The sequence below is a fragment of the Oncorhynchus keta genome, chromosome 3 (assembly GCF_023373465.1).
Source record: "Oncorhynchus keta strain PuntledgeMale-10-30-2019 chromosome 3, Oket_V2, whole genome shotgun sequence".
In the NCBI taxonomy this organism is placed as follows: domain Eukaryota; kingdom Metazoa; phylum Chordata; class Actinopteri; order Salmoniformes; family Salmonidae; genus Oncorhynchus; species Oncorhynchus keta.
The window spans coordinates 3,315,169-3,338,774 of NC_068423.1; the positions used below are offsets into that span (position 1 = coordinate 3,315,169).

At 40.0% G+C, this 23,606-nt stretch overlaps 1 protein-coding gene across 1 annotated transcript in view; it reads left to right on the top strand.

The window, feature by feature from the left end:
- The first annotated feature begins 544 nt into the window (after window positions 1-544).
- si:ch211-180a12.2 (uncharacterized) overlaps window positions 545-23,606 on the top strand; it is a 61,280-nt gene continuing 38,218 nt past the window's right edge. The window contains exons 1-5 of the mRNA XM_052485738.1: window positions 545-646; window positions 5,692-6,003; window positions 6,355-6,657; window positions 15,383-15,691; window positions 16,171-16,281. Of these exons, the coding sequence (XP_052341698.1) occupies window positions 595-646; window positions 5,692-6,003; window positions 6,355-6,657; window positions 15,383-15,691; window positions 16,171-16,281 (1,087 nt within the window). The 5' untranslated portion in view covers window positions 545-594. The remainder of the gene's footprint in view (window positions 647-5,691; window positions 6,004-6,354; window positions 6,658-15,382; window positions 15,692-16,170; window positions 16,282-23,606) is intronic.

Below are 23,606 nucleotides of genomic sequence, written 5' to 3' on the forward strand. Positions count from 1 at the left end.
AATACTTTATTGTTAAAACTTCAAGCAGTGGGTCTGGCTAATGGTTAACCACAATCAAAATGAAAGATCATTATAGCGGCTGGCCAGATAGCTGGAACAGGGACAGATCAGGAAAGAAAGGTGTGAACTGCTCTCACTGCTCTCTCCCTTTCTCCCCCATCAAATTGGCAATACAGTCCTTTCCCTTCATTCAAATCCAAGGGTAGCCTTCCTTGGGTGTTTGCCTACATAAGCTCAGTGGGGTTACCCACCAGCATTTGGCCATCGCAACGCAGCACCAATGTAAAGTAGCCCAAAAACCTTGGCCGTAGGCCCAAATGAATTTTAAGTGACTGCTATCCCATTTGTGTGTCTTTGCACATTACTCTCACTCTTCCTTTGCTTTTTCTCTCCATCTGTCAGTTTGACTGGGGGGTGGGGGGGGTAATTAGCCAACTACAGCACAAGCCCCCTATTTTCTCTCCTGAGGGGCTTCGGGACAAAATGTCTTATCCCCCTGTGTCTCCTCATGGATAAAAGCACGCCCACTGCCCCCCATATAAGAGCCGGTGAGGGAGAGATGATAAGAAATTAGTCTTGGGACAAGCTCGGACCATGCAGTGTAAAGTCCTTCTCTGCCTCTACTTTCTGACAATCATAAAGCATGGTGAGTGTTGTGCCATTGCCCTCACACTCATGATAACAAACAAGCCACATTGATTTGCATGTTTGCCCTGGTTTCACATTAAATCCAGGTGACAATCTGCGAGTGTGGCGTTGTATGCGTTCAACTATCTCAGATAGCTGAATGATTGCTGTAAATGTCGTTTTCTGATAGTGTCAATAGCAGTAGTAATATGTTAAATGAGGATTGGGTAAGTGTTAGACCATTATTCTGGTAAGCATTGGATTTACATGATGTTAGCATGCAAGTAAAACTTAAGTGTTGGTCATTTTGTTTATGGAGAATTTATATGTCAGACGTTGGATTGTTTTTTCCGCAACACCTAATTTTGACAGTTGTCGGACTAGGATTCAGTATAGGCCTACAGTACGGTGGTGACTGAATATGCGTAGTTGCACATTATAGGGAATACATCAATTATTGCTTTTACTACTGTATGTGAATATAATAATTAATGTTTGTTGCTAACCATTTTCTTTTTCTTTAAATGTGATATATGTCCATGTAAAGAGTTGTTTTAAAACTAATTGAAGGGCAAAATCTAACGTTTTTCAGCCAAAAGGCAGTCCTGCCACTTGGTTTGCTTACAAAGCTAATGGATGGGGTTGGAGAAATGTAACCACCTTCTGATTAGAGCTATGATGCAAGGACTGACCACTGTCCATGAGATCAACATGTTTAAGCTAGACATTGTCGGTGGCGTGTATTCATGGAAAAAATGTACAAAGAAAAAAATGTAATACATTTTATTTTGTCTCTTTGTGCTCCATAATTTTCCTTCAATTTACAAGAGACTGAATATATCTCACTGAAGAAAACATCAGAGTGAACAAAATAGCGCCTCTCTGTCTCTTTATGTGTAGCCCATCTATCTGATGCTATCTGGTCAAAAAGAGTATGATATTGTTGCTCTCCATAGCACTGAATACAAAGGAAGCCAGCATTTGGCCTCCCTTGATAAAACATTTTTTATAACAATAATAGCCCATCAGCGTTGAGCTAAACTGAGTGAGCTCAACTGTAAATGGTTCTGGCTTTGGATTCACACCAATCACATCACACCAAAAGCCAAACGGAATTTACAGAAAAAACTTGAATTGTTGCATCTTGTTATGTTGTTGTCCTCCAGTGGCTATAGCTAGCTAGCTAGCTTAGCTAAAATTGACACTTTCCTAAATTAGCCATGGATGGAGATAGGGATTTGAACTTATGGTTTTACTGAATTCTCCGTACTGGCCAATGAATATATCGGTGATTCTGATCCTACCTTAAATACGTACATTGTTCCCCTTGCCTGAGAGGATGGAAGTTCAATATGTAACTAGATGTAGCAGGCTGATGTTAATTAGCTGGTTCATTGTTGCACATGAAAGGAAGTTAGGCAAACAAGCATTTTAGCCAGGTAGCCTAGTACAACAAACTAAAATCATGTACAGTATGATAGTTATAGACCGTTTTGGCAACATGAAAGAGAGGAGGATGGCATTTGCACTTTTCTACAAGTAGGGCGAATCAACATATTACGGCCCTGGATCGCTATTGATTTGCTTTGACTGAATGAGCTGCAGAAGATCCCGAAACAAACTAATTGTGTTTCCATCTATGCTCAAAAGTGCTTAGGGTTAATAACAGACTCTTGAACTTGCCGAGTACAGTGTACACTTGTGGACACTGTTGGAATTACAACCAGGGTGATGGCTTTAACTGTGACCTTTCTCTTGCATTTCAACGATGGTGGTAGAAAAAGATTGGTTGTTTTTTTTCTTCGTATTTTTTCTTCTACCAGATCTATTGTGTTATATTCTCCTACATTCAATTAACTTTTCCACAAACTGAAAAGTGTTTCCTTTCAGGACCTGAGCTACAGGCAAGTAGATGTGGGTATGTTATTTAGGCGAACATTGAAAAAAAGGGGGCTATCGCTGAGAAGTTTTTTAAGGATTGATGTACAACAGTGGAACCCATCCAACTTGAGGAGCTGGAGAAGTTTTGCCTTGAAGAATGGGCACAAATCCCAGTGACTAGATGTGCCCAGCTCATAGAGACATACCCCAAGAGACTTGCAACTGTAATTGCTGTAAAAGGTGGCTCTACAAAGTATTGACTTTGGGGGGTGAATAGTTATGCACAATCAAGTTTTCAGTTTTTTTGTCTTATTTCTTGTTTGTTTCTCAATTAAAAAATATTTTCATATTCAAAGTGGTAAGCATGTTGTGTAAATCAAATGATACAAACCCCCCAAAAATACATTTTCATTCCAGGTTGTAAGGCAACAAAATAGGAAAAATGCCAAGGGGTGTGAATACTTTCACAGTCATATCACAATTTAATCTTGTTTTGCTCTATCCAACTCCCTAACAACATTTTCTTAGAGAATAGTATTGTATTAGAATAGTTCAGAATAGTTTTCAGATCTTTCTTTACTTTACATGTAGCAAATATATCTCACATCTTGAGGTTTCACTCATAATTCACATTCAAAACCATGTCTATAGGGATAGTTTATGCATCATGTATTCTGTTTGTTGTCACTCATTACCTATCTTGTCATCTCTCTTCTTACAGGTCAGACACTGATCTTAGGAGTCTTAGGGTCCACTAATCAGATCTTTCTCTTTATCAAGATTCCTACTATACATAAGCCTTTTAGCAGACACGTTTATCCAAAGCAATTTACGGTAGTGCACGCATACAGATTCGAATCCACAACCCTACCAACTAAGCCACGCAGCTCTAGTTCTTTTTCTCTCCTCTTCTTCCACTCTCCTGGTCACTCCACCCATCATCCATCCATCATTCTGAAAGTTGTGCTAATATTAACACTTCACCTTCTCCTGAAGTATCAAACTTCACGGCTTGCCTTTAATCCTATCTACTAAAATTTATAGCGCTTGTTATTTATTAATGTAGGGAACCAGCCTTACCAGTGTTCCTGTAGTGGAACATTGTCTCCCAAGCCTTCCTATTGTATTTAGCTATATTTACCCTATATATAGCATTCTGCAAAATTGAGGCTAAATTTACCTTTTGAGAGAGATGCTGGTCAGAGGTGAGAAGAAAGCCTGGAAAGAAAGTATGAAATGGAATTTCACCAACCCTCCTCCTTTTTAACTTGATGGTTTAGATTTGTGTGACATTGCATACATGCACTGTAGGCCTACTGTGTGTTCGAAGCCAATAGGAATTGCAGTCTTTTCACAACAATAATTTGCTGTTCTAACATTTTGTTGTAAGTTGTTGTACGTTTTTATCTCTGTGGTTTGTGTTTCTCTTGGTTGCTTGACAATGGCTGTTATATGTATTTCTCAAGAAATTCCACTCGTGGAACAAGCAACAGCCAGGAATGTAGTTTGCCATAGGTTACGTACATCTGATACCATTCTGCAGGTTAACGTTTTTCATCATGAATCTTGATCTGGAAGCAGCTCTGCAGAGTGGTCAGTAGCTGGCACAGCCACAAAGTCATGAAATATAATTTTAAATCTAACTCTAACCTTAATCCTAACCTTAATTACACTTCTAACCCTAATGCCTAACCCTGAATTAAAAAAAAAAAAGTATTACAAATATCTGTTGTTCTGCCTCTGAACAAGGCAGTTAGCCCACTGCTCCTAGGCTGTCATTGAAAACAAGAATTTGTTCTTAACACTGACTTGCCTAGTAAAAAAATGTTAATCTATGAACATTTGAATGTCTTTAAAAATGATTTGGCCACATGTAGTCTTAAATCTATACCTGGTACAGCCAGAAAAGGACTGGCCTTCCCTTGGAGCCTGATTCTTCTTAGGTTCTTGCCTTTTAGGGAAATTTCCCTAGCCACTGTGCTCTGCATTGATTGCTTTTTGGAGTTTTAGGCTGTGAATCTGTAAAACACTTTGTGACAACTGCTGATGTAAAAAGGGCTTTATAAAATACATCTGATTGATTTATTGATTGATTGTGGTCTGCTGGGATAAGTAAATCTGCTCTAAACTCACTCATGTTTCATCAACTGAGCTTTCAGTGAGTTGACCAAGATGTATATATAGCTATTGATCTTACAGGTTATGTTGAACTTTACATAACTTCATAATTAAGACGTTGCTGATCTCAGAGTATCTCTATTTCTAGTATTTCTATTATGGTAGTATTTCTATGTATTTGACATATGTATTTCAATTACTTTTGAGTATTTGGTCATTTGTATTTGAAACGTCTTAAAAAACATGTCATTGTAGTAAGATACTTCAGGGAATGGTATTTTGCATTTTCAAATGACTAAAAATACTTTTCTACCATTGTTTATAGCACTTCAAAATGTTGTGGCCCCCGTCATGCCAAATTTGCTGCATTGGTATCAGAAGTCTGATGGCACTCGTGTGAGGCACTCGTGTGAGGCCATGAGAGGTGTTGATGGATGAGTGGAGGTCCTTGAAATAAAGTTGTATGCACAGGGATGCACTTCCAGAGTGAGGATAATGGAGTGAATTAACACGCCATGAACTGTGCCAATTAACTGGACTTTTGGTACTGCTCATAGCGTGTTAGCCAAGGGTGGGGAAGTTTATTTATGACTAATTTAAAGCGGAAATCCGTCAAGTGGGAAACACCGCCACTGTTCGACCCAGCACCTTTGTTATTGTTTTAGTTTAATTGATGAAACAGAGGAGAGGAGTGTCCAGCAGCATGGTAAAAATAATTGTAGTACATATTCTGGTGTTCTATCGCGTGTGCAATGATGTCCGAGGGGGAAAAAACAGTGTTTGTTGTTTGAAGTAACTATTTTTTTTTGTTGTAATATCCCAAAAGGGCATTTTTTCCCCCTTTACAGATTAGAAAATACAAAATACATTTATTTTAATTGCAGAATTTTTTCGGCACCAGTATTTTGTATTTTACTTAGTCTTACGCGTGTTTTGTAACTAGATACATTTTGATGTAACTTCCTCCATCTCTGATGATACTTTTGTTTGTCAATAAGGACAAAACCTTTATGAACATGTATATAGGCCACTGATATTTTCAACTTTTTTCACTCTTTCTTTCAGTCTCCCCAACTGAAGTTTGGGTCCGGCCACATACGTCTGCCCTTCTCCCCTGTTCTATCTCAGTCCCTCCTGTAGGCGACTCTCTCCTGGGGATCAGATGGACCTTCAACGGATCTCATATAGCCTCCTTCGGGACGACAGACGACAACCATGTCGACAAAGGCTTCAGTTGGGACACCAGTTTATTTGTCAATGGGACCTTCTCTCTGACTGTGCTTAATGCCACTCTTGACCAAGAGGGCGTGTATGAGTGTCAAGTCAGATACAACGTCTCCGAGCTACACTCCAGCAATGTTACATTGGACATCAAAGGTAAGTCTTTCGTAGTCCTTTCAGTTTTAAATTAGGTCTAAGGCCCTGCTCAAATACCTCTCTTCCACACTTCCGTGATGTATTGAATGATCTAACATGTTTGGATAGGTAAAAACATGAGGTCCTCTTCACAGCTTTCACCAATCCAATAACATTCACTAAAGGGAGAAAGGAAAGGATGCCATGAAGTAGTTTCTAATTTGTAGTTGTTCCCTCATGTGACATTCATGTATCCAGTTCTCTCAGACAAGTAAGGGCAACAGGAAGTTAAGTAAACATTGGACACAACTGGTCATGTGAATCTGAACGCTTCACCATGAAACAAATAAATTCATCTCTCTCATTTCTTAGTTCCACCCACTCTCTCCATTCCCTCCACGATGGTGGTACTGGATGTGAAGAGTGAGCTTCACTGTATTGCAGAGGGTTTTAGCCCTCCACTCATCTACTTCTCCTGGACCAGAGCTGGGGAGGTGGTCCAGCTAGAGCAAGCGGTCACAGCGGTCGACCGCACCCCAGAAGGGACCTACTGGGCGGTCAACATCTTGAAATTTATCCCTTTGGTGGACGACCAGAATGTGATCTATGGCTGTGTGGTCACTCACGCTGCCCTGGACAAACTGCTGAGCTTAGAGTTTCAACTCAGCTTCGTCTGTAAGTGTCAACTTTTCAATTAATTACTATCATTTGATTAATACAATACATGGTTATCAACATGATACATGTCAAGAGACCATTTTCAGATTTTTTTTACATGGTATAGAAGTTCATTGAAAAATATAGGATGTTTTTGTATGCTATTTTAATACATGAGAATTAACCAATGATATCAGGCCACACCCTGTAAGGGATTTCCTCCTCTTCCGAAGAGGAGAGGCGAAAAGGATCAGAGGACCAATATGCAGCGTGGTAAGTGTCCATGGTTCTTTTAATGCGAAAATGGACACATGAACAACTGATTACAAAAACAATAAACGTGGAATGAACGAAACCCAAAACAGTACCGTGTGGTGAAAAACACAGACACGGAAACAATCACCCACAAACACACAGTGAAACCCAGACTACCTAAGTATGATTCTCAATCAGAGACAACTAATGACACCTGCCTCTGATTGAGAACCATACTAGGCCAAAACATAGAAATACCCAAATCATAGAAAAACAAACAGACTGCCCACCCCAACTCACGCCCTGACCATACTAAATAATGACAAAACAAAGGAAATAAAGGTCAGAACGTGACACACCCGGCCATGAACACACACACCTGTGTGTGTCTTTTGACACTATATAAATGAGTCATCCCGCAGTGTTTGTCATTATACCCTGATGAAGACAACTTGTCTGTCGAAAAGTTGGACATAAATATTTTTGCATCTGAGCTCCTAGAGTGTGGGGCTCTCCTTTATTTTTTAAGTGTTCCACTCCACTAGCCAGCACCTCGCTGGAATACTGTAGGTGTGTGTTTCTTTTGCCTCTAGATTCTAGAAGTTCATTGAACATTAACAATTGGTCATTTAGAATTCTCACTATCCATTTCCATCCGCAGTTTGTGAGTAAAGTCATACCATATATAAAAAATGTATGACAGCTATGATGGGAACAGAACATTTCTGTGCAATTTTATAAATGCCGACAGATCATTTGTTCGTTCGACATGGTGGGATCTTTTTGTGCCAGTAAAGTTAATCATGCGAGAAATTTGTGGAAATGCCTTTATGCGCAAATAATGATATAACCATATTGAAGTAAGTCACGAGATGATATGGTTTGTGGTCCTCCCACTACAATTTCAGAAACCATGCAATTTAAATTAGGCTACAGATTAAATAAGTGATGAATTTCACAGGGTGGTGAAAGTGCATGGTATGAGCTTGATGCTGCTTTCTGATAAATATCGAGGGTCTTATTCTGCTGACACGATCAATACTTGACTGCAGTTTTGACAAATAAAAACACCATTGCCACTTATTCATAATCCCATTATGTAGACTAGCCTAACCACATAGCCTACAAGCACTGTATCTGAGAGCTGTTGCCTAGAGCGCAAGTGCCAAGACCAGAGTAGGGCCATTTGATATTTAAAGCAACAGTTTGACAAAACTAATCGGTAGAGTTGAAAAGGCACTGGAAACACAATGAACATTAGATTTTAGTCGGTACATGAAAACTTGAAGTGAATTGTGTGCACTATCACCACACTAATTTTTATCTGCAACAAGTCAGTTTGATGGAAACACCACTGGTGGGAAAATGTACATATTTCCTTTATGCGTATTTGAATAGTCGCATACAAATGTTGCTAATTAGATGGAAACCTAGCTACTAACCAGGTTTCCAGCCAACTAAAGTAAATGTCAGATAAAATGGAAACAGAAAACATTCCGGGAAAACTTTCCAAATGTTAAGAAACAAAATACACTACACAAGGTTAGATATTCTTGTGTCTGTAAAATTAATTATGTGAGAAAACATTTAGGTGGAAACACTTATAACCAAATATTGATATCATATTGCTAGTAGAGGGGCAGACAAAACGACAGGTCAAGGGCAGGCAGAGGTCAGTAATCCAGATAGGGTGCAAAAGGTTCAGAATGGCAGGCAGTCTCAGGGTCAGAGCAGGCAGGGGTGAATAATCCAGTCTGGTGTGGCAAGGTACAGAACGGCAGACAGGCAAACAGAATGGGTCTAAATACACTGGGGGTAATGGGGAAGATTGGCGACACTTGGAGGGTGGAGACAAGCACAAAGACAGGTGAAACAGATCAGGGTGTGACAGTACCTCCTCCCCCAAGGGTGCCACCTGGCATCCTCCCTGGGCACCTACCTGGTTGAGTGGGGTGTCGGCATTGGAAATAAATTAAGGCTTGGGTCCAGTTTGCAGGATTCCACCAGGAGGGGCAGATCCCGAGTGGACAGCCATACCTTCTGCCCCTGACGATACCGGGGCACCGGGGTCAATCCGCTTGTCATCAATATCTGGAGGTGGTTTTGAGAAGGGCCAACCAAGCTCTGGTCAAGGTATGACAGCAGAGGACAAACATCTGGCCCGAAGGTATGCTGACATCTTCCTCCTGCTCAGGGAAGAGCAGGGGCTGATACCCCAGGGAACACTCAAAGGGCGATAGACCCGTGGCAAAGCAAGGAAGGGTGTTGTGGGCGTATTCAACACTAGTTGCTGGCTCCAGGTGGTCGTAGAGTCGTCCCGGGTCTTGGTTGGCTCGGGCCGACTGGCCGTTGGACTGGGAGTGAAACCCGGAAGACAGGCTGGCCAATGACCCAATGAGTGTACAGACCACCTTCCAGAACCGGGACGAGAACTGAGGACCACTGTCGGAGACCATGTCCATGGATCCGGAAGACGTGCTGACAGAGGAATGTGGGCGGCTTTGGAAAACCGATCCACTATGGTCAGAATGGCGGTGTTGCCATTAAACGGGGAGGGCCATCAAACGGGGGGGACCCATGACAATGTGAGACCAGGGATGGTGAGGGACAGGCAGAGGTTGAAGCAGAGCTTGCCGAAGAGTCTTGTTCTGTGGACAGATCGTACATGCGGCGATGAATACGGAGATATCAGGAACCATGGTAGGCCACCAAAAGTATTATTGCATAAAGGCCATGGTCCACCAGGAGCCAGCCTGGAGAACGAACATCTGCCCCCGGCATAAGCGAAGTAGCCTGGGCCATACTGAAGACCTCCCGGCGGTCCTGGTACACTCAGGAATGGCAACTTCCGAGCCCCCAGGAAGACGTCCTGGGGCAGGTTGTGCTGACTTCAGGCAATGGGCCCCAGCCCATGATGGCACCAGAAGACCAGTCAATGCGGGGATTGTGTCACTGGAGCCAAGAGAATCCCAATACCACGAGAACCTGAGGAAATTTAACTTATTATGGCTGCAATCCCGTTAACCCGGGATAATTGTCATCAACAACCGCCGAATTATATAGCGCCACATTCAAACAATATTACAAAAAATATTTATATTCATGAAATCACAAGTGCAATATAGGAAAACACAGTTTAGCCTTTTGTTAATCCACCTGTCGTGTCAGATTTTGAAATTATGCTTTACAGCTAAAGCAATACAAGCATTTGTGCAAGTTCACCAATCGCTCGACAAAACATTATGTACACTTACAATCAAGTAGCTTGGTCACGAAAATCAGAAAAGAAATCAAATTAATCATTTACCTTTGATCTTCGGATGGTTTCACTCACGAGACTCCCAGTTACATATCCCTTTAAATGGAGCAAAGGCAAGCTATGGAACATGGAGTTTTCAAAATAGAAGCCACTTCCTGGTTTGATTTTCCTCAGGGTTTCGCCTGAGTTGCAATGGGGTTAGTGGTCCTTCTGTAGCTCAGTTGGTAGAGCATGGCGCTTGTAACGCCAGGGTAGTGGGTTTGATTCCCGGGACCACCCATACGTAGAATGTATGCACACATGACTGTAAGTCGCTTTGGATAAAAGCGTCTGCTAAATGGCATATATTATTATTATTATTGTAAGAGGGGTTCTTTGGAAACCGGGGTGACTGGGGAGGCAGTGCTGCTTACAGCCGGGTTATTGAGGGGCTGGGAGGTTACCGTCGTGGTAGGTTGCCTAACAGACAACACGCAGAATTGCTCCAGCAATGTGTTCAATGCTTGGTCATGGCGTTCGGCCAAGGTCTGGGAGCCTTCCATAAGACCCCGAAGCACCTCATCGTACCTTCCAATGGTGGCTCCTTGGGAGGAGATGCGGTTGCGGAGCTGGTCCGAGTTTGCTGGGTCAGTCATGGCCAGTTCGTACTATCACGTTTTAGGTAAGACCCAGATGCAGACAGTGTTGAAGTAACAAAAGTTTATTACTAGGTCAAGGGCAGGCAGAGGTCGGTAATCCAAATAGGGTGCAAAAGGTCCAGAACTGCAGGCACTCTCATAGTCAGAGCAGGCAGGGGTCAATAATCAAGTGTGGTGTGGCAAAGTACAGAACTGCAGGCAGACTCAGGGTAGGCAGACTGGTCAAAACTGGGATAAACTAGAAAACAGGCACTAGAACATACAGGCGCAAGGGGAATACTACTTGTAGGCTTCCCGAAACAAAACGAACTGGCAACAAACAAACTGAGAACACAGGTATAAATACACTGGGGATAATGGGGAAGATTGGCGACATCTTGAAGGGGGTGGAGACAAGCACAAAGACAGGTGAAACAGATCAGGGTGTGACACCATCATATCAATGTAAACTTGGAGTCATGCGATGACATGTTGTGTGGTTCTCCCATTACAACTTGTCGGGAAAGCATGCAGTTTATTAAAATCCACTAAATCCTTTAATTTGCCATGTTAAATAACACTAATAGGTGAGAACAATATATTTTGTGAACAAATTTTTAATTTTGGCGTTATAATGAGGTTGGTAGCAACATGGAAAATCGTTGTGGAAATCTGTTGCAGGTCAAGTCGACTACAAAATCCACAATGCAATACTCTCTCTATGGTCTGGCTGGCAAGCTAGGTAGCAACAGTGGTCGAAAAAGTACTCAATTGTCATACTTGAGTAAAAGTAAAGATACCTTAATAGAAAATGACTCAAGTAAAAGTCACCCAGTAAAATATTACTTGAGTAAAAGTCTAAAATTATTTGGTTTTAAATATACTTAAGTATCAAAAGTAAAAGTATAAACCATTTCAAATTCTTTATATTAAGTGAACCAGACAGCATGATTATTTTTTTATTGACGATGGCCAGGGGCACACTCCAACACTCAGACACAATTTACAAATGAAGCATTTGTGTTTAGTTTGTCCTCCAGATCAGAGGCAGTAGCGTAACTAGTTAATTGTAAAATCGCCTAAACAAACTGCATTATCAGATTTTGGAGTCTACAATCTCACCATGTCCAACCTGCAGATTGATATGCCTCACAGACAGGAGTCTGACATTCGCAACGACAGATACACTTTTGAGGAGATGGGAAATGTTGCCCATGCTACGTCAATGGGCCGTGTATTGCATTCTGGAAGATTCTGTGACAAGGAGCACTCTCCTTCATGGTATGAATTTGAGTTTATTTCGTGCTAGTTCAAAATCCCAAAATTTGCAAATCTTTTCCTGAGATGTGAGATAATGAACTTGCTCTCTGTATTATCATATAGCTCTGGAATCATAGCGTTACATAGATTCGAGGAAAATAAGAACTTTTCTATACATTTCCACTGACTTTGAGAAGTTACTGCGCGATGATTAGCTTAGAAACCGCGTGAAGGGGCATGACAACGTGAACGCGATTGGTCAGCAGTATGTTGGGTGTGGTGTTTTATATTAATTGATTTGATTCCTATCTCGTTTCTATAATATCTCTGTCAACGGCACCATGCAATGCACCCTGGACTAAAGAGGCAGACAAATGGCAAAAATGTGCTAGACCCTCTGTTAATTTACACATTTTTCAAGGTAAGAATATCGCAGAAATATGATCAATGGCTCATTCGAGAGAAGATACCCTCCCGAGTTATGACATCGACCAGTATTGAGTATCTGACATGTATGATAGACGTTTTCACAATCTAAAAATCATATTCCTATTAACTTCCAGTGTAGTGAGACTTTATCACGGTGCTACCTCATACACAATGTATATAGATTCTTTTTTTTCTACTATGTTATTGACTTGTTTATTGTTTACTCCATGTGTAACTCTGTGTTGTTGTCTGTTCACACTGCTATGCTTTATCTTGACCAGGTCGCAGTTGCAAATGAGAACTTGTTCTCAACTAGCCTACCTGGTTAAATAAAGGTGAAATTTAAAAAGAAAATTAAAAATACCGGCCAGATTGCTGCCTGTTTGAATGCCAATAACTCATGAAACGACGCAGGGAGTGTGCAAAACTGTCATCAAAATGCAAAGGGTGGCTATTTGAAGAATCTCCAAAATGAAATATATTTTGATTTGTTTAACACTTCTTATGGTTGCTACATGATTCCACATGTGTTATTTCATAGTTTTGATGTCTTCACTATTCTACAATGTAGAAAATATTATATAAATAAAGAAAAACCCTTGAATGAGTAGGTGTTCTTAAGCTTTTGACCGGTAGTGTAGATGGATAATTTCAAATATGTTATTGGACCATAAAAAGATATGGCTCATTATCCTATACGGTCCAAATAATGATGATCCACACTTTGAAAATATAATAATTTTACAACCTTACAAGCAATACAATACATTATTATTTTTATGGTGGAAGTTTATAATACGGTTTTAAATACCACTATGGACCGTAAAGGAAATCACAATACAAACTATCACCCTCATGCACTTAAGGAAATCACAATACAAACTATCACCCTCACGCACTTAAGGAAATCACAATACAAACTATCACCCTCATGCACTTAAGGAAATCACAATACAAACTATCACCCTCATGCACTTAAGGAAATCACAATACAAACTATCACCCTCATGCACTTAAGGAAATCACAATACAAACTATCACCCTCATGCACTTAAGGAAATCAAGAATCTCACGGATATGTTGGAACTAGTGGATATATGGAGGCTTAAATTTCCTGATGTCACGTCTACTCCCGCTCGACGTCGCCAGTTTACTAATCACTGGCTCTGACAACCATTACACACACCTGGCACCATCGTTATGCGCACCTGTGACTCATCATCAGACTCACCTGGACTCCATCACTTCACTGATTACCTCACCTATATCTGTATCTATATCTATACACTTTGGTTCATTCCGCAGACAGTATTAGTTATGTTTCATGTCCAGACGCTGCTCTTGTTTTGTCTCGTTCCATGTCACCCCCTTGCTTCTTGATTCCCAGCATCTCCGTTACACCTGACCTAGGGAGATATACATGGCGGAGGCTCAATCAAGTTAGTCACCTTGACTACCTTCTATTGTCATTCTCTCTGGCACCAAAAGTTTAAAAAGTGTTGATTGGGGACAGAATGAGGTCAGACCATCAAATAATTGGCATATATATTACTCTGACAGAATTTCCACGTGCGAGAGGATATTGGACATTTTATCAAAGCCTATTGGATGATAACTTGTTTTTAACTAGGGCAGAAGAATTTATAACTGACTTTTTCCGACATAATATATGTACACAGATCCCCTTAATGTATGGGACACTTTTAAATGTGCCTTTGGAGGCCATGCAATTCAGTACTCATCTCAAAAGAAAAAGTAATTTAGGTCAAGATTTAGGTCAAGAGTCCATATTAACAAAGGAAAGGGAAGAACAAACAGTACAGATAGCAATCAAAACTGTACCATAGAGGCTCAGAATAAGTTAGAGGAAAAGCAAAAAGAAATGGAAGAACTTATTCAAGAAGGATCAAGTGTAATATATTATAAAAAAATAAAGCAAACTGGATGGAATATGGGGGAAAATGCACCAAATAATTGTTTTATCATGTTTCCAAAAATAATTTTCTGAAAGTTGTTACAAATGACGGAGTCACCCATGATTCACCAAACAATATTTTGAAAGAGGAAGTAAAGTACTTTAAGCATATGTTTACATTTGTCTCCATCTCCACGAACCGAAGCTAATTGTATGGATTTCCTTTCTATTAATGATGTAAAATTGACAGCTCTACAGAAAGACTGATGTGAAGGCCAAATTACAGAGGAACAACTTCTTGACGCAATTAATGCCTTTAAGTCCGGGAAAACTAGGGCTGGAAGGCATACCAGTGGAAGTATACCAAACCTTTTGATATACTCAGAGGGCCGTTATTAGCATGTTTTAACCGCTCCTATAAAATTGCATAGAATTAAAAAGCTATTGTCTGATGTTATACATTGTAGACATTATAAGACAAGTACTGGAAACAATAGTACACTATGAAAAATATGGGAAACCAGGCCAGGTATTCATAGCTGACTTTAAGTTTCTTGGCAATTTCTCACCACAAATAGTCTTCATTTCTCAGAACAAGAATCGACTGACCAGTTTCAGAAGAAAGTCATTTGTTTTTGGCCATTTGAGCCTGTAATCAAACACAGAAATGCTAATGCTCCAGATACTCAACTAGTCTAAAGAAGGCCAGTTGTATTGCTTCTTTAATCAGGACAACCGTTTTCAGCTGTGCTAACATAATTGCAAAGAGGTTTTCACAGCATGCCATTGGAACACAGGAGTGATGGTTGCTAATAATGGGCCTCTGTACGCCTATGTAGATATTCCATAAAAAAAATATTCAGTTTTTCCAGCTTCAATAGTCATTTACAACATTAACAATGTCTACACTGTATTTCTGATCAATTTTATGTCATTTTAGAAACAAGGACATTTCTAAGTGACCGCAAACTTTTGAACGGTAGTGTATAATTACTCTTTCCTCCCCAGACCTCCCGACTGTCACCCTCTCCGCAATGCCCTTGCCCTCCCGCGACTCCCCACTCACCCTCTCCTGCGACATCGAGGGCTTCTATCCGGAGGACGTCTCCGTTTCCTGGCTACAGAATGGCACGGAGCTCCCCGCACCTCTGCTGAGCGAGTCGGGCCTGGACGGCACCTTCAAAACCAGGCGCTACTACACCCTGAGCCCAGAGCAGAGGGAGCTCGCCGGGGAGGTGGAGTGTGTCGTCCATCTGCCCAGCGTCACTGAACCTGTGGTCACCTCCGCAGCCCTGGCCGACATCGACCCCATCATAGGTAAGAAAGAGAGGGGGGAGGAGATAGAGAGAGAAGAGGGGAAGAGGACAGAGCGAATATTCACAAATTCAAGAAATCCCAACATTGAGTTTGATCAAATTCTTAGCTGGGTTTCCACCATAACCCGCTCTTAGAAACAGCAGAGGGTGGTAAGAGGTTAGAGAGATGGACCAGTAACCAAAAGGACTACTTGATGAAAAAGCGTGGACTGAACTGGCCACAGGAGGGCTTCTGGTGTAAATCATTACTACCAATGCTGTTGTTCCCTTGAGCTAGGCACTTAACCCCAAAACTAGCTCTCCATCCAGGAGCGCTGCAACACCGCTGACCCTGTGCCTCTCAACGTGTGTGTGTGTGTCTGAGGTTGGGGAAAAGAGAACAAATGTATGTCCTTACCAAATGGACAATAAAGTATATATTCTATTCAGCCTGGCCTCAAACATATTCTACCCTCCTCCCTTGTGTATCTCCTCTCCCAGAGACACAAACTGCGCTGAACAAGTCTGCCAAGGCATCTGTGGCTCTGATGTGCATCTCTCTGGTGCTGGTCTTTCTGCTCTGCTTTGGCTTCTCCTGGAGAAGGCGAGATGGTGAGTAAAACAGAATATTATTTCACTTTATTAATAATGTACATCATATTTAAATATTCATATATTTCCATATGTATATCTGAATATAAAGACAGTATATACTGAATGATGTGTTCATGCACTGTGTACTGTAATACCTGCTAATGCCATCTTAATGAAAGTAGTATACACAGTATATAGATTGGTTGGTGCAACATATACCGCCGTTCAAAAGTTTGTTGTCAGTTAGAAATTCTTGTTTTTTAAAGAAATGCAAAAAAAAGTGTCAATTAAAATAACATCAAATTGATCAGAAATAATATGTTATTGTTGTAAATGACTATTGAAGCTGGAAATGGAATATTTACATAGGCGTACAGAGGCACATTATCAGCAACCATTACTCCTGTGCTGTAATGGCACGTTGGGTTAGCTAATCTAAGTTTATCATTTTAAAAGGCTAATTGATCATTAGAAAACCCTTTTGCAATTATGTTAGCACAGCTGAAAACTGTTGTCCTGATTAAAGAAGCAATAAAACTGGCCTTCTTAAAACTTGAAGAGTATCTGGAGCATCACGGTTCAATTCTTGGACCAACTCTCTTCTCTGTGTACATCAATGATGTCGCTCTTGCTGCTGGTGAGTCTCTGATCCACCTCTAAACTCTCCTTCCAGACTCACATCAAACATCTCCAATCCAAAGTTAAATCTAGAATTGGCTTCCTATTTCGCAACAAAGCATCCTTCACTCATACTGCCAAACATACCCTTGTAAAACTGACCATCCTACAGATCCTCGACTTCGGCGATGTCATTTACAAAATAGCCTCCAATACCCTACTCAATAAATTGGATGCAGTCTATCACAGTGCCATCCGTTCTGTCACCAAAGCCCCATATACTACCCACCACTGCGACCTGTACGCTCTCATTGGTTGGCCCTCGCTTCATACTCGTCGCCAAACCCACTGGCTCCAGGTCATCTACAAGACCCTGCTAGGTAAAGTCCCCCCTTATCTCAGCTCGCTGGTCACCATAGCAGCACCCACCTGTAGCACGCACTCCAGCAGGTATATCTCTCTGGTCACCCCCAAAACCTATTCTTCCTTTGCCCGCCTCTCCTTCCAGTTCTCTGCTGCCAATGACTGGAACGAACTACAAAAATCTCTGCAACTGGAAACATTTATCTCCCTCACTAGCTTTAAGCACCAGCTGTCAGAGCAGCTCACAGATTACTGTACCTGTACATAGCCCATCTATAATTTTGCCCAAACAACTACCTCTCCCCCTACTGTTTTTATTTATTTTGCTACTTTGCACCCCACTGCAAATCTACCATTCCAGTGTTTTACTTGCTACAATGGGGCAAAAAAGTATTTAGTCAGCCACCAATTATGAAAGTTCTCCCACTTAAAAAGATGAGAGAGGCCTGTAATTTTCATCATAGATACACTTCAACCAAGACAGACACAATTAGAGAAAAAATCCAGAAAATCACATTGTAGGATTTTTTTATGAATTACTGTATCTTCCCTATCATATGAGCATCCTATTCTGACTCAAATATGATTCCCTCAAGGTTGCACTGATGTCTGAATGATTTCAAAATGAAATGTAGTTACAGTATATGTAACATTTAAGTTGCATGTATTTTAAACCATCTACATTGGTCAGTCCAAAATTACTTTTTAATACTGTCCTGGAAATAAAGGTATTTCCTATTACCAAGTCATTTACAGTTTCTATGCCTTTAGTTTCCATGTGCACCATTTGGTGAATTCTGAAAAGCTATCCAAGGATTGTTTTATAAGGTGTTTTTAGGAAGACATATTGGTTTTTGTCAAATATGTTGTATTTGATTCCATATTGTTATACCGTTCTTACCTATGAAGTTGTTCATGTTCTTAGCTTAAACCTTTGAAAATAGACATGTAAAAATATTCTGGGGATGAGCATGCATGTCTAAAATATGTAACCGTCGCTCCTCTTTAGTGCATTTTATATATGTCGCAAGTGAAAGCCTTGGGTAGCGAGTTGATACAATTCCAAGGTTAAAACCACCCTCAGATGTAAAATGTTCCTTTTTATTCTTCTAATTTTATTTGCCCACACATACTCTGTTATGACGGAGTATACTTTTTTTTAAGGATGTCTTCGATGGGGTAATTGGTATGACTGAAAATAAATACAAAAACGTTGGCTGCCATGCTGTTCTAAAATAGGTTTATTATACCTGTAAGATTTATTGGAAGATGTATTCTATTTAATTAGATCTGCATTCATGTTGTTGACTAATGGAATACAATGATCTTTATATATTTGTTGTTTGTTGTCACTTATTAAAGATCCTAAGTAGTTATTTAGTTTTTTCCACCTAAATTTTATATCCAGATTTTTTGGGGTATTCAGATTTATTTATTTTTTAGCAAAGGGTGCATTGAGTTTTCAATATTGGTCAGGTGTATCAAGACATCATCATCAAACAGGTTTAGTTTATAGGGACCTCCCGAGTGGCACAGTGATCCTGGTTCGAGTCCAGGCTCTGTCGCAGCCGGCTGCGACTAGGAGACCCATGGGGTGGTGCACGATTGGCCCAGCGTCATCCGAGTTAGGGGAGGGTTTGGCCGGCAGGGATGCTCCTGCCCCATTGCACACTAGCGACTCCTGTGGCGGGCCAGGTGCAATGCATGCTGACACGTTTGGCAGGTGTATGGTGTTTCCTTTGACACATTGGTACGGAAAGCTTCTATGTTAAGCGGGCTTTGTGTCAAGAAGTTGTGTTTCGGAGGACTCTCCTGAGTCCGTTCGGGAGTTGCAGCAATGGGACAAGACTACCAATTTGGATATCACGAAAAAGGGGTAAAAAAAGGTTTATTTTAATTCATGTTTACCAATACTGTCACGTTTGGATCCTGTCTAATTCTTTCTGCAAGTGATTCAAGGAGGGGGGATAGGGGACATTCCAGCCTTGTGCCCCTTTCTAAAGCAATTTCATCAGATAATGTGTTATTTGTGTATATTTTTTTCTTTAGGGTATTTATACAAGAAGTTGAAGGCTTCCAAAGTTTTGAATAGAAAAGGCCATTCAAGCCTTTTCGGCATTAACAACCATTATTGATAAATCGATATCTTGTTTTTTTGCGTATTGAATTAAACTGAAACATGTTCTTGTTTGTAAGTGTCTATTTGTAATAAACCGTGTTTGATTGTTATGTATCAAGTCTGGTAAGACTTTTGCCATTGTATTGCTTATAAACTTTGTTATTTTATTTTCACAATAGTCTATAATCAGTAAGGCACTCTCCAGATTTTATTTTTTTTAATATAACTGAAATTACTGTTTGATACATGGAACTACTCAAAAAGTACTCAATTGAGTGACGTGTTGTCATTTGTGTAAATAGGGGGGCTACTTTGTCCCAAAATGTTGAATATAATTCTATAGGAAAGCAATCCATTCCTGGTGCTTTTCTCCATGTGAATGTTTTAACAGTATCTAATATTTCTTATTGGGTAAAGACTTTATTAAAGATAGTGATTTATTTTTCTTTCATTTTAATTTCTAAATCAGATTTAATTTTTGCAGAGCACGAGATTGTAATCCCCTAATGTATGCCTTAAAGGCTTCCCAAATTATATCGGAGTTCTGCTTTTCTCTGTTCTCCATGTCTACATTTGTAATGGTAAAAGTGTCAATTTTTTTCTTTATGTATTTAATACGTTTGGGTCCAGATGATACGTTCTGTTCATTCTCCAAACTCAGTCGCTAAGTGTATGTTCTATTGGTGTAATTAAACATGATACTGGAGAATGATCCGATCACTATATGATACATTTTTTTAATCTAGTAAATTGTTTAGTGCATTTTTGGAAATATAAATGTAGTCAATTCTTCAATAGCTTTTCTTACTTTGCGAAATAAAGGAATAGTATTTTGTAATTAATTGATCATGTCTGAGAAGACAATTTTTGGAGGATATATTGGCATGGGTGTTGTTAGGCCCGAGGCGAAGTTGAGGGCTGGCAAACCGTGCCAATATATCCTCCAAACATCAGCTTCATCACTTTTATACAACGGGTCACCTAAATATTCAAATAATGATTGACATTTTCAATAAAAACTTTATTTTTAATTTATTCATACTATTTAATAATTCCACAAGATATAGTCCCGATACGAATCTAGGGTTGCTGGAGAAGCGACCCAGTCGTTCAGTCTTTTTGTTCTGTATCTATGAACCCGACCCAGTTGTTCATTCTAAATGTTCCACTGCCATACTGGCTGACAACATTCTTATCCCTTGCTTGCTAGCTAGCCAGCTACGGCTAATTTACAGTCACATCAAACATTGCAGACAGAATAACAATACATAACAAAGTAACTGCATTTGCATTTTTTTAAGTGGTTTTCTAGTGACATTTAATTGGATACATCCATAACAATGAGCTAATGAGGCATGACATCACCTGGCTTAGAAAATGTGCTCGCTCGTCAGGACACTGTTGTTCCGAGGAGCTATCCAACAACACAGCTAACACAATCACTTCAAACTGAAGCTGAAAGACGGCAAACTAGCTGCACTTTGTTTCGTAATAAAAAATAAAAAATAGACATTTCTTTGTATACATCCATAAAAAGGATGCCAGCTGATTCATGATTCCGACTGGTTAAGAAACGCTGTCTGCCTGTCTGTTTCGTCCCGACTCCTGACATGTTCATTACCACAGTATGGGACAGCTGGAGATCGAATTTGAATATTGAAACAATTTTGCAAATGTCAGAGAGACAGACAGCAAGGTTTATACAAATCTATGCGTTTAAAAGCAAAATGTTAGTCTAAAAGAAATGAAATCATGCCTAGATGCTTTTAATAGTGGAGATCAAGTTTATAGATTGCTTGGCTGGGCTGATGAGACAGTGGATTGCACAGTCAGATGGAACAAAGTAAATAGGCATTTTAACGTCATAGATTTAGCCGGTGGTAACTTGTGGAATAGACCGGCTGGAATGCGGTTTTAACCAATCAGCATTCAGGAATAGACCCACCCATTGTATAATTGGAAATAAATGCCCTAAAGTTGGTAAATCCACACCTCATGGAAATCTAATTAGCGTAATACACAATTCCTTGTAAAAATCTGTCAGTTTAAGCTAGAGACATCTGCATCTCAATCCACTGCATCCGCCGATGTCGCACTTCTGCATCTGCCATGAAAGGTGACAGAGCTAGAGCGATATTTTTCAGACCATGAGACAATCCGAATTCGGTCTTCTCACAAAATTGTCTGTAGTGTCCGAACAGTCTGACCGAACACAACGATGTTCTCCATTTTGCTCTACGACCCCCACAAAGTCTTGGGAGTGTCTGAAGTTGGTACAGCCGATCTGCCAACTTCTGTCTGTATTATTCAAACAGTTTGGGCTACACACAAATATATTAGTGGAAAGGTGAGACTCTCACAAACATGTCAGTTGTTTTGGTCTAAGATGCCCACAGGCCTCACAGGATTCGTCTGAAGGTTCCTCGGTAGCAGTTGCAAAAATGTATGGAAGTAAAGACCGTTTAGTGCCAAAACTATGGGGTTAAATACATGAAGGGGTATTTAGGGGTTAAATACATCTTTCTTATATCTCTCAGATATCTCTCAGATATAGGACAGACTCATCAGAACAAACTTCCTTTGGGGGGGGGGCTATCTGATCTTCCATGTAGTGAATCTGTTATTCAATGCGTTTGTATAGGATAATAGCAGTAAAGCAAAATGATCCTTGGTAAAACAGTTTCATACAGCTTAGTACGACCAGGTTTAAACAGGGCTTTGACTGTCATTGGATAATAATCTCCAGGGGTCCTGTAAATAATTTGTAGAAATGACATTTTTCAGCCTCTTTGGAGGCTCCCAAAATGTGCCTTTTTTATTATTACGTCTGTCAATCTAATCTAATGTATAATTTAGGTCACCTGCTAAAATAATATTTCCCATCTGGATTTGATCTAATATAGCTTAGATTTGCCCCGGGTCGGATATTCAATGAGAACAATGTCTATTTTCACCATTTTAAGGTAAAATTCAACATTTAAAAACGTCCTTCTTGGTCAATGTGCTGGGATATAAGGGAAAATTGTATAGTCTTCTTTATCAGGATGCCTACACCTCTGCTGATACAACAGTAGGTGGCATCATAGGTCTCTCCAACCCAGCTCCTCTTTGAATGTTCATTTTCTGTGTTTTAAAAATGTCATTCTTGCAAGAAAACCACATCTACTGAGAATATCTTTAAGCGATTGAGACCCATATGCTTTCTTTTTTCATCATGGAGCCCGTGCACTTTCCATGTGATGAATTGGATTTTGTTGGTCTTGTATCAAATCAAAGTTAACTTTATCTGTTCCATCTATCATTGAATTTTTTTTTAGCAGTCATGACATATGAGCGTGGTCGGAATTCCATAAAATGGGAAGATAATAGAATAAAAACATAGTTATTGTAAAAATGACATAAATAGAGCATGTGGGCTGAGAAGACATATTTTATGTTTATTATTTTAAAAATATATGTTTTTGTACTTGAGGCGCCATGCCTTTTTGGGGGGCTTTTTAGCTTGGACTGACCACCTCGATTCGGTCTTATGTAGCAACATTTAAAATTGTGTTTTTTTTGCGTTGGATAAAAATAGAGACTCAGAGCTAGAAAATTGTATATCATACACTGCAGTTGAGGAACAATTGGAAAGAAATTCTGCTTTGAAAGTTGATAAACTTGTAACCCCACTTTTGAGAAAATGGACTTTGAATGTTTCAATACATCTACTGGAGAGCTCTTCTTTGTCTACACCCACTCAGCATCGCTCACACCCACCTCTTTAAGGATTCACATGTGAGGCCATGTGGTAAACACTAGCTATATGAAATCAAATCTGTTTATTTGTTTGTTTGAAGGTAGGCCTTGAAATACATCCACAGGTACACCTCCAATTGACTCAAAGGATGTCATTCAGCTTATCAGAAGCTTCTAAAGCCATGACATAATTTTCTGGAATTTTCCAAGCTGTTTAAAGGCACAGTCAAATTAGTGTATGTAAACTTCTGACCCACTGGAATTGTGATAGATTATTTCACTTTTTATTCACTGTCTGTAAACAATTGTTGGAAAAATGACTTGTGTCATGCACAAAGTAGATGTCCTAACCGACTTGCCAAAACTATAGTTTGTTAACAAGACATTTGTGGAGTGGTTGAAACACGAGTTCTAATGACTCCAACCTAAGTGTATGTAAACTTCTGACTTCAACTGTACATCAATCAATTATTGACAGTGAATGACTTACATGCTATATTTCCTC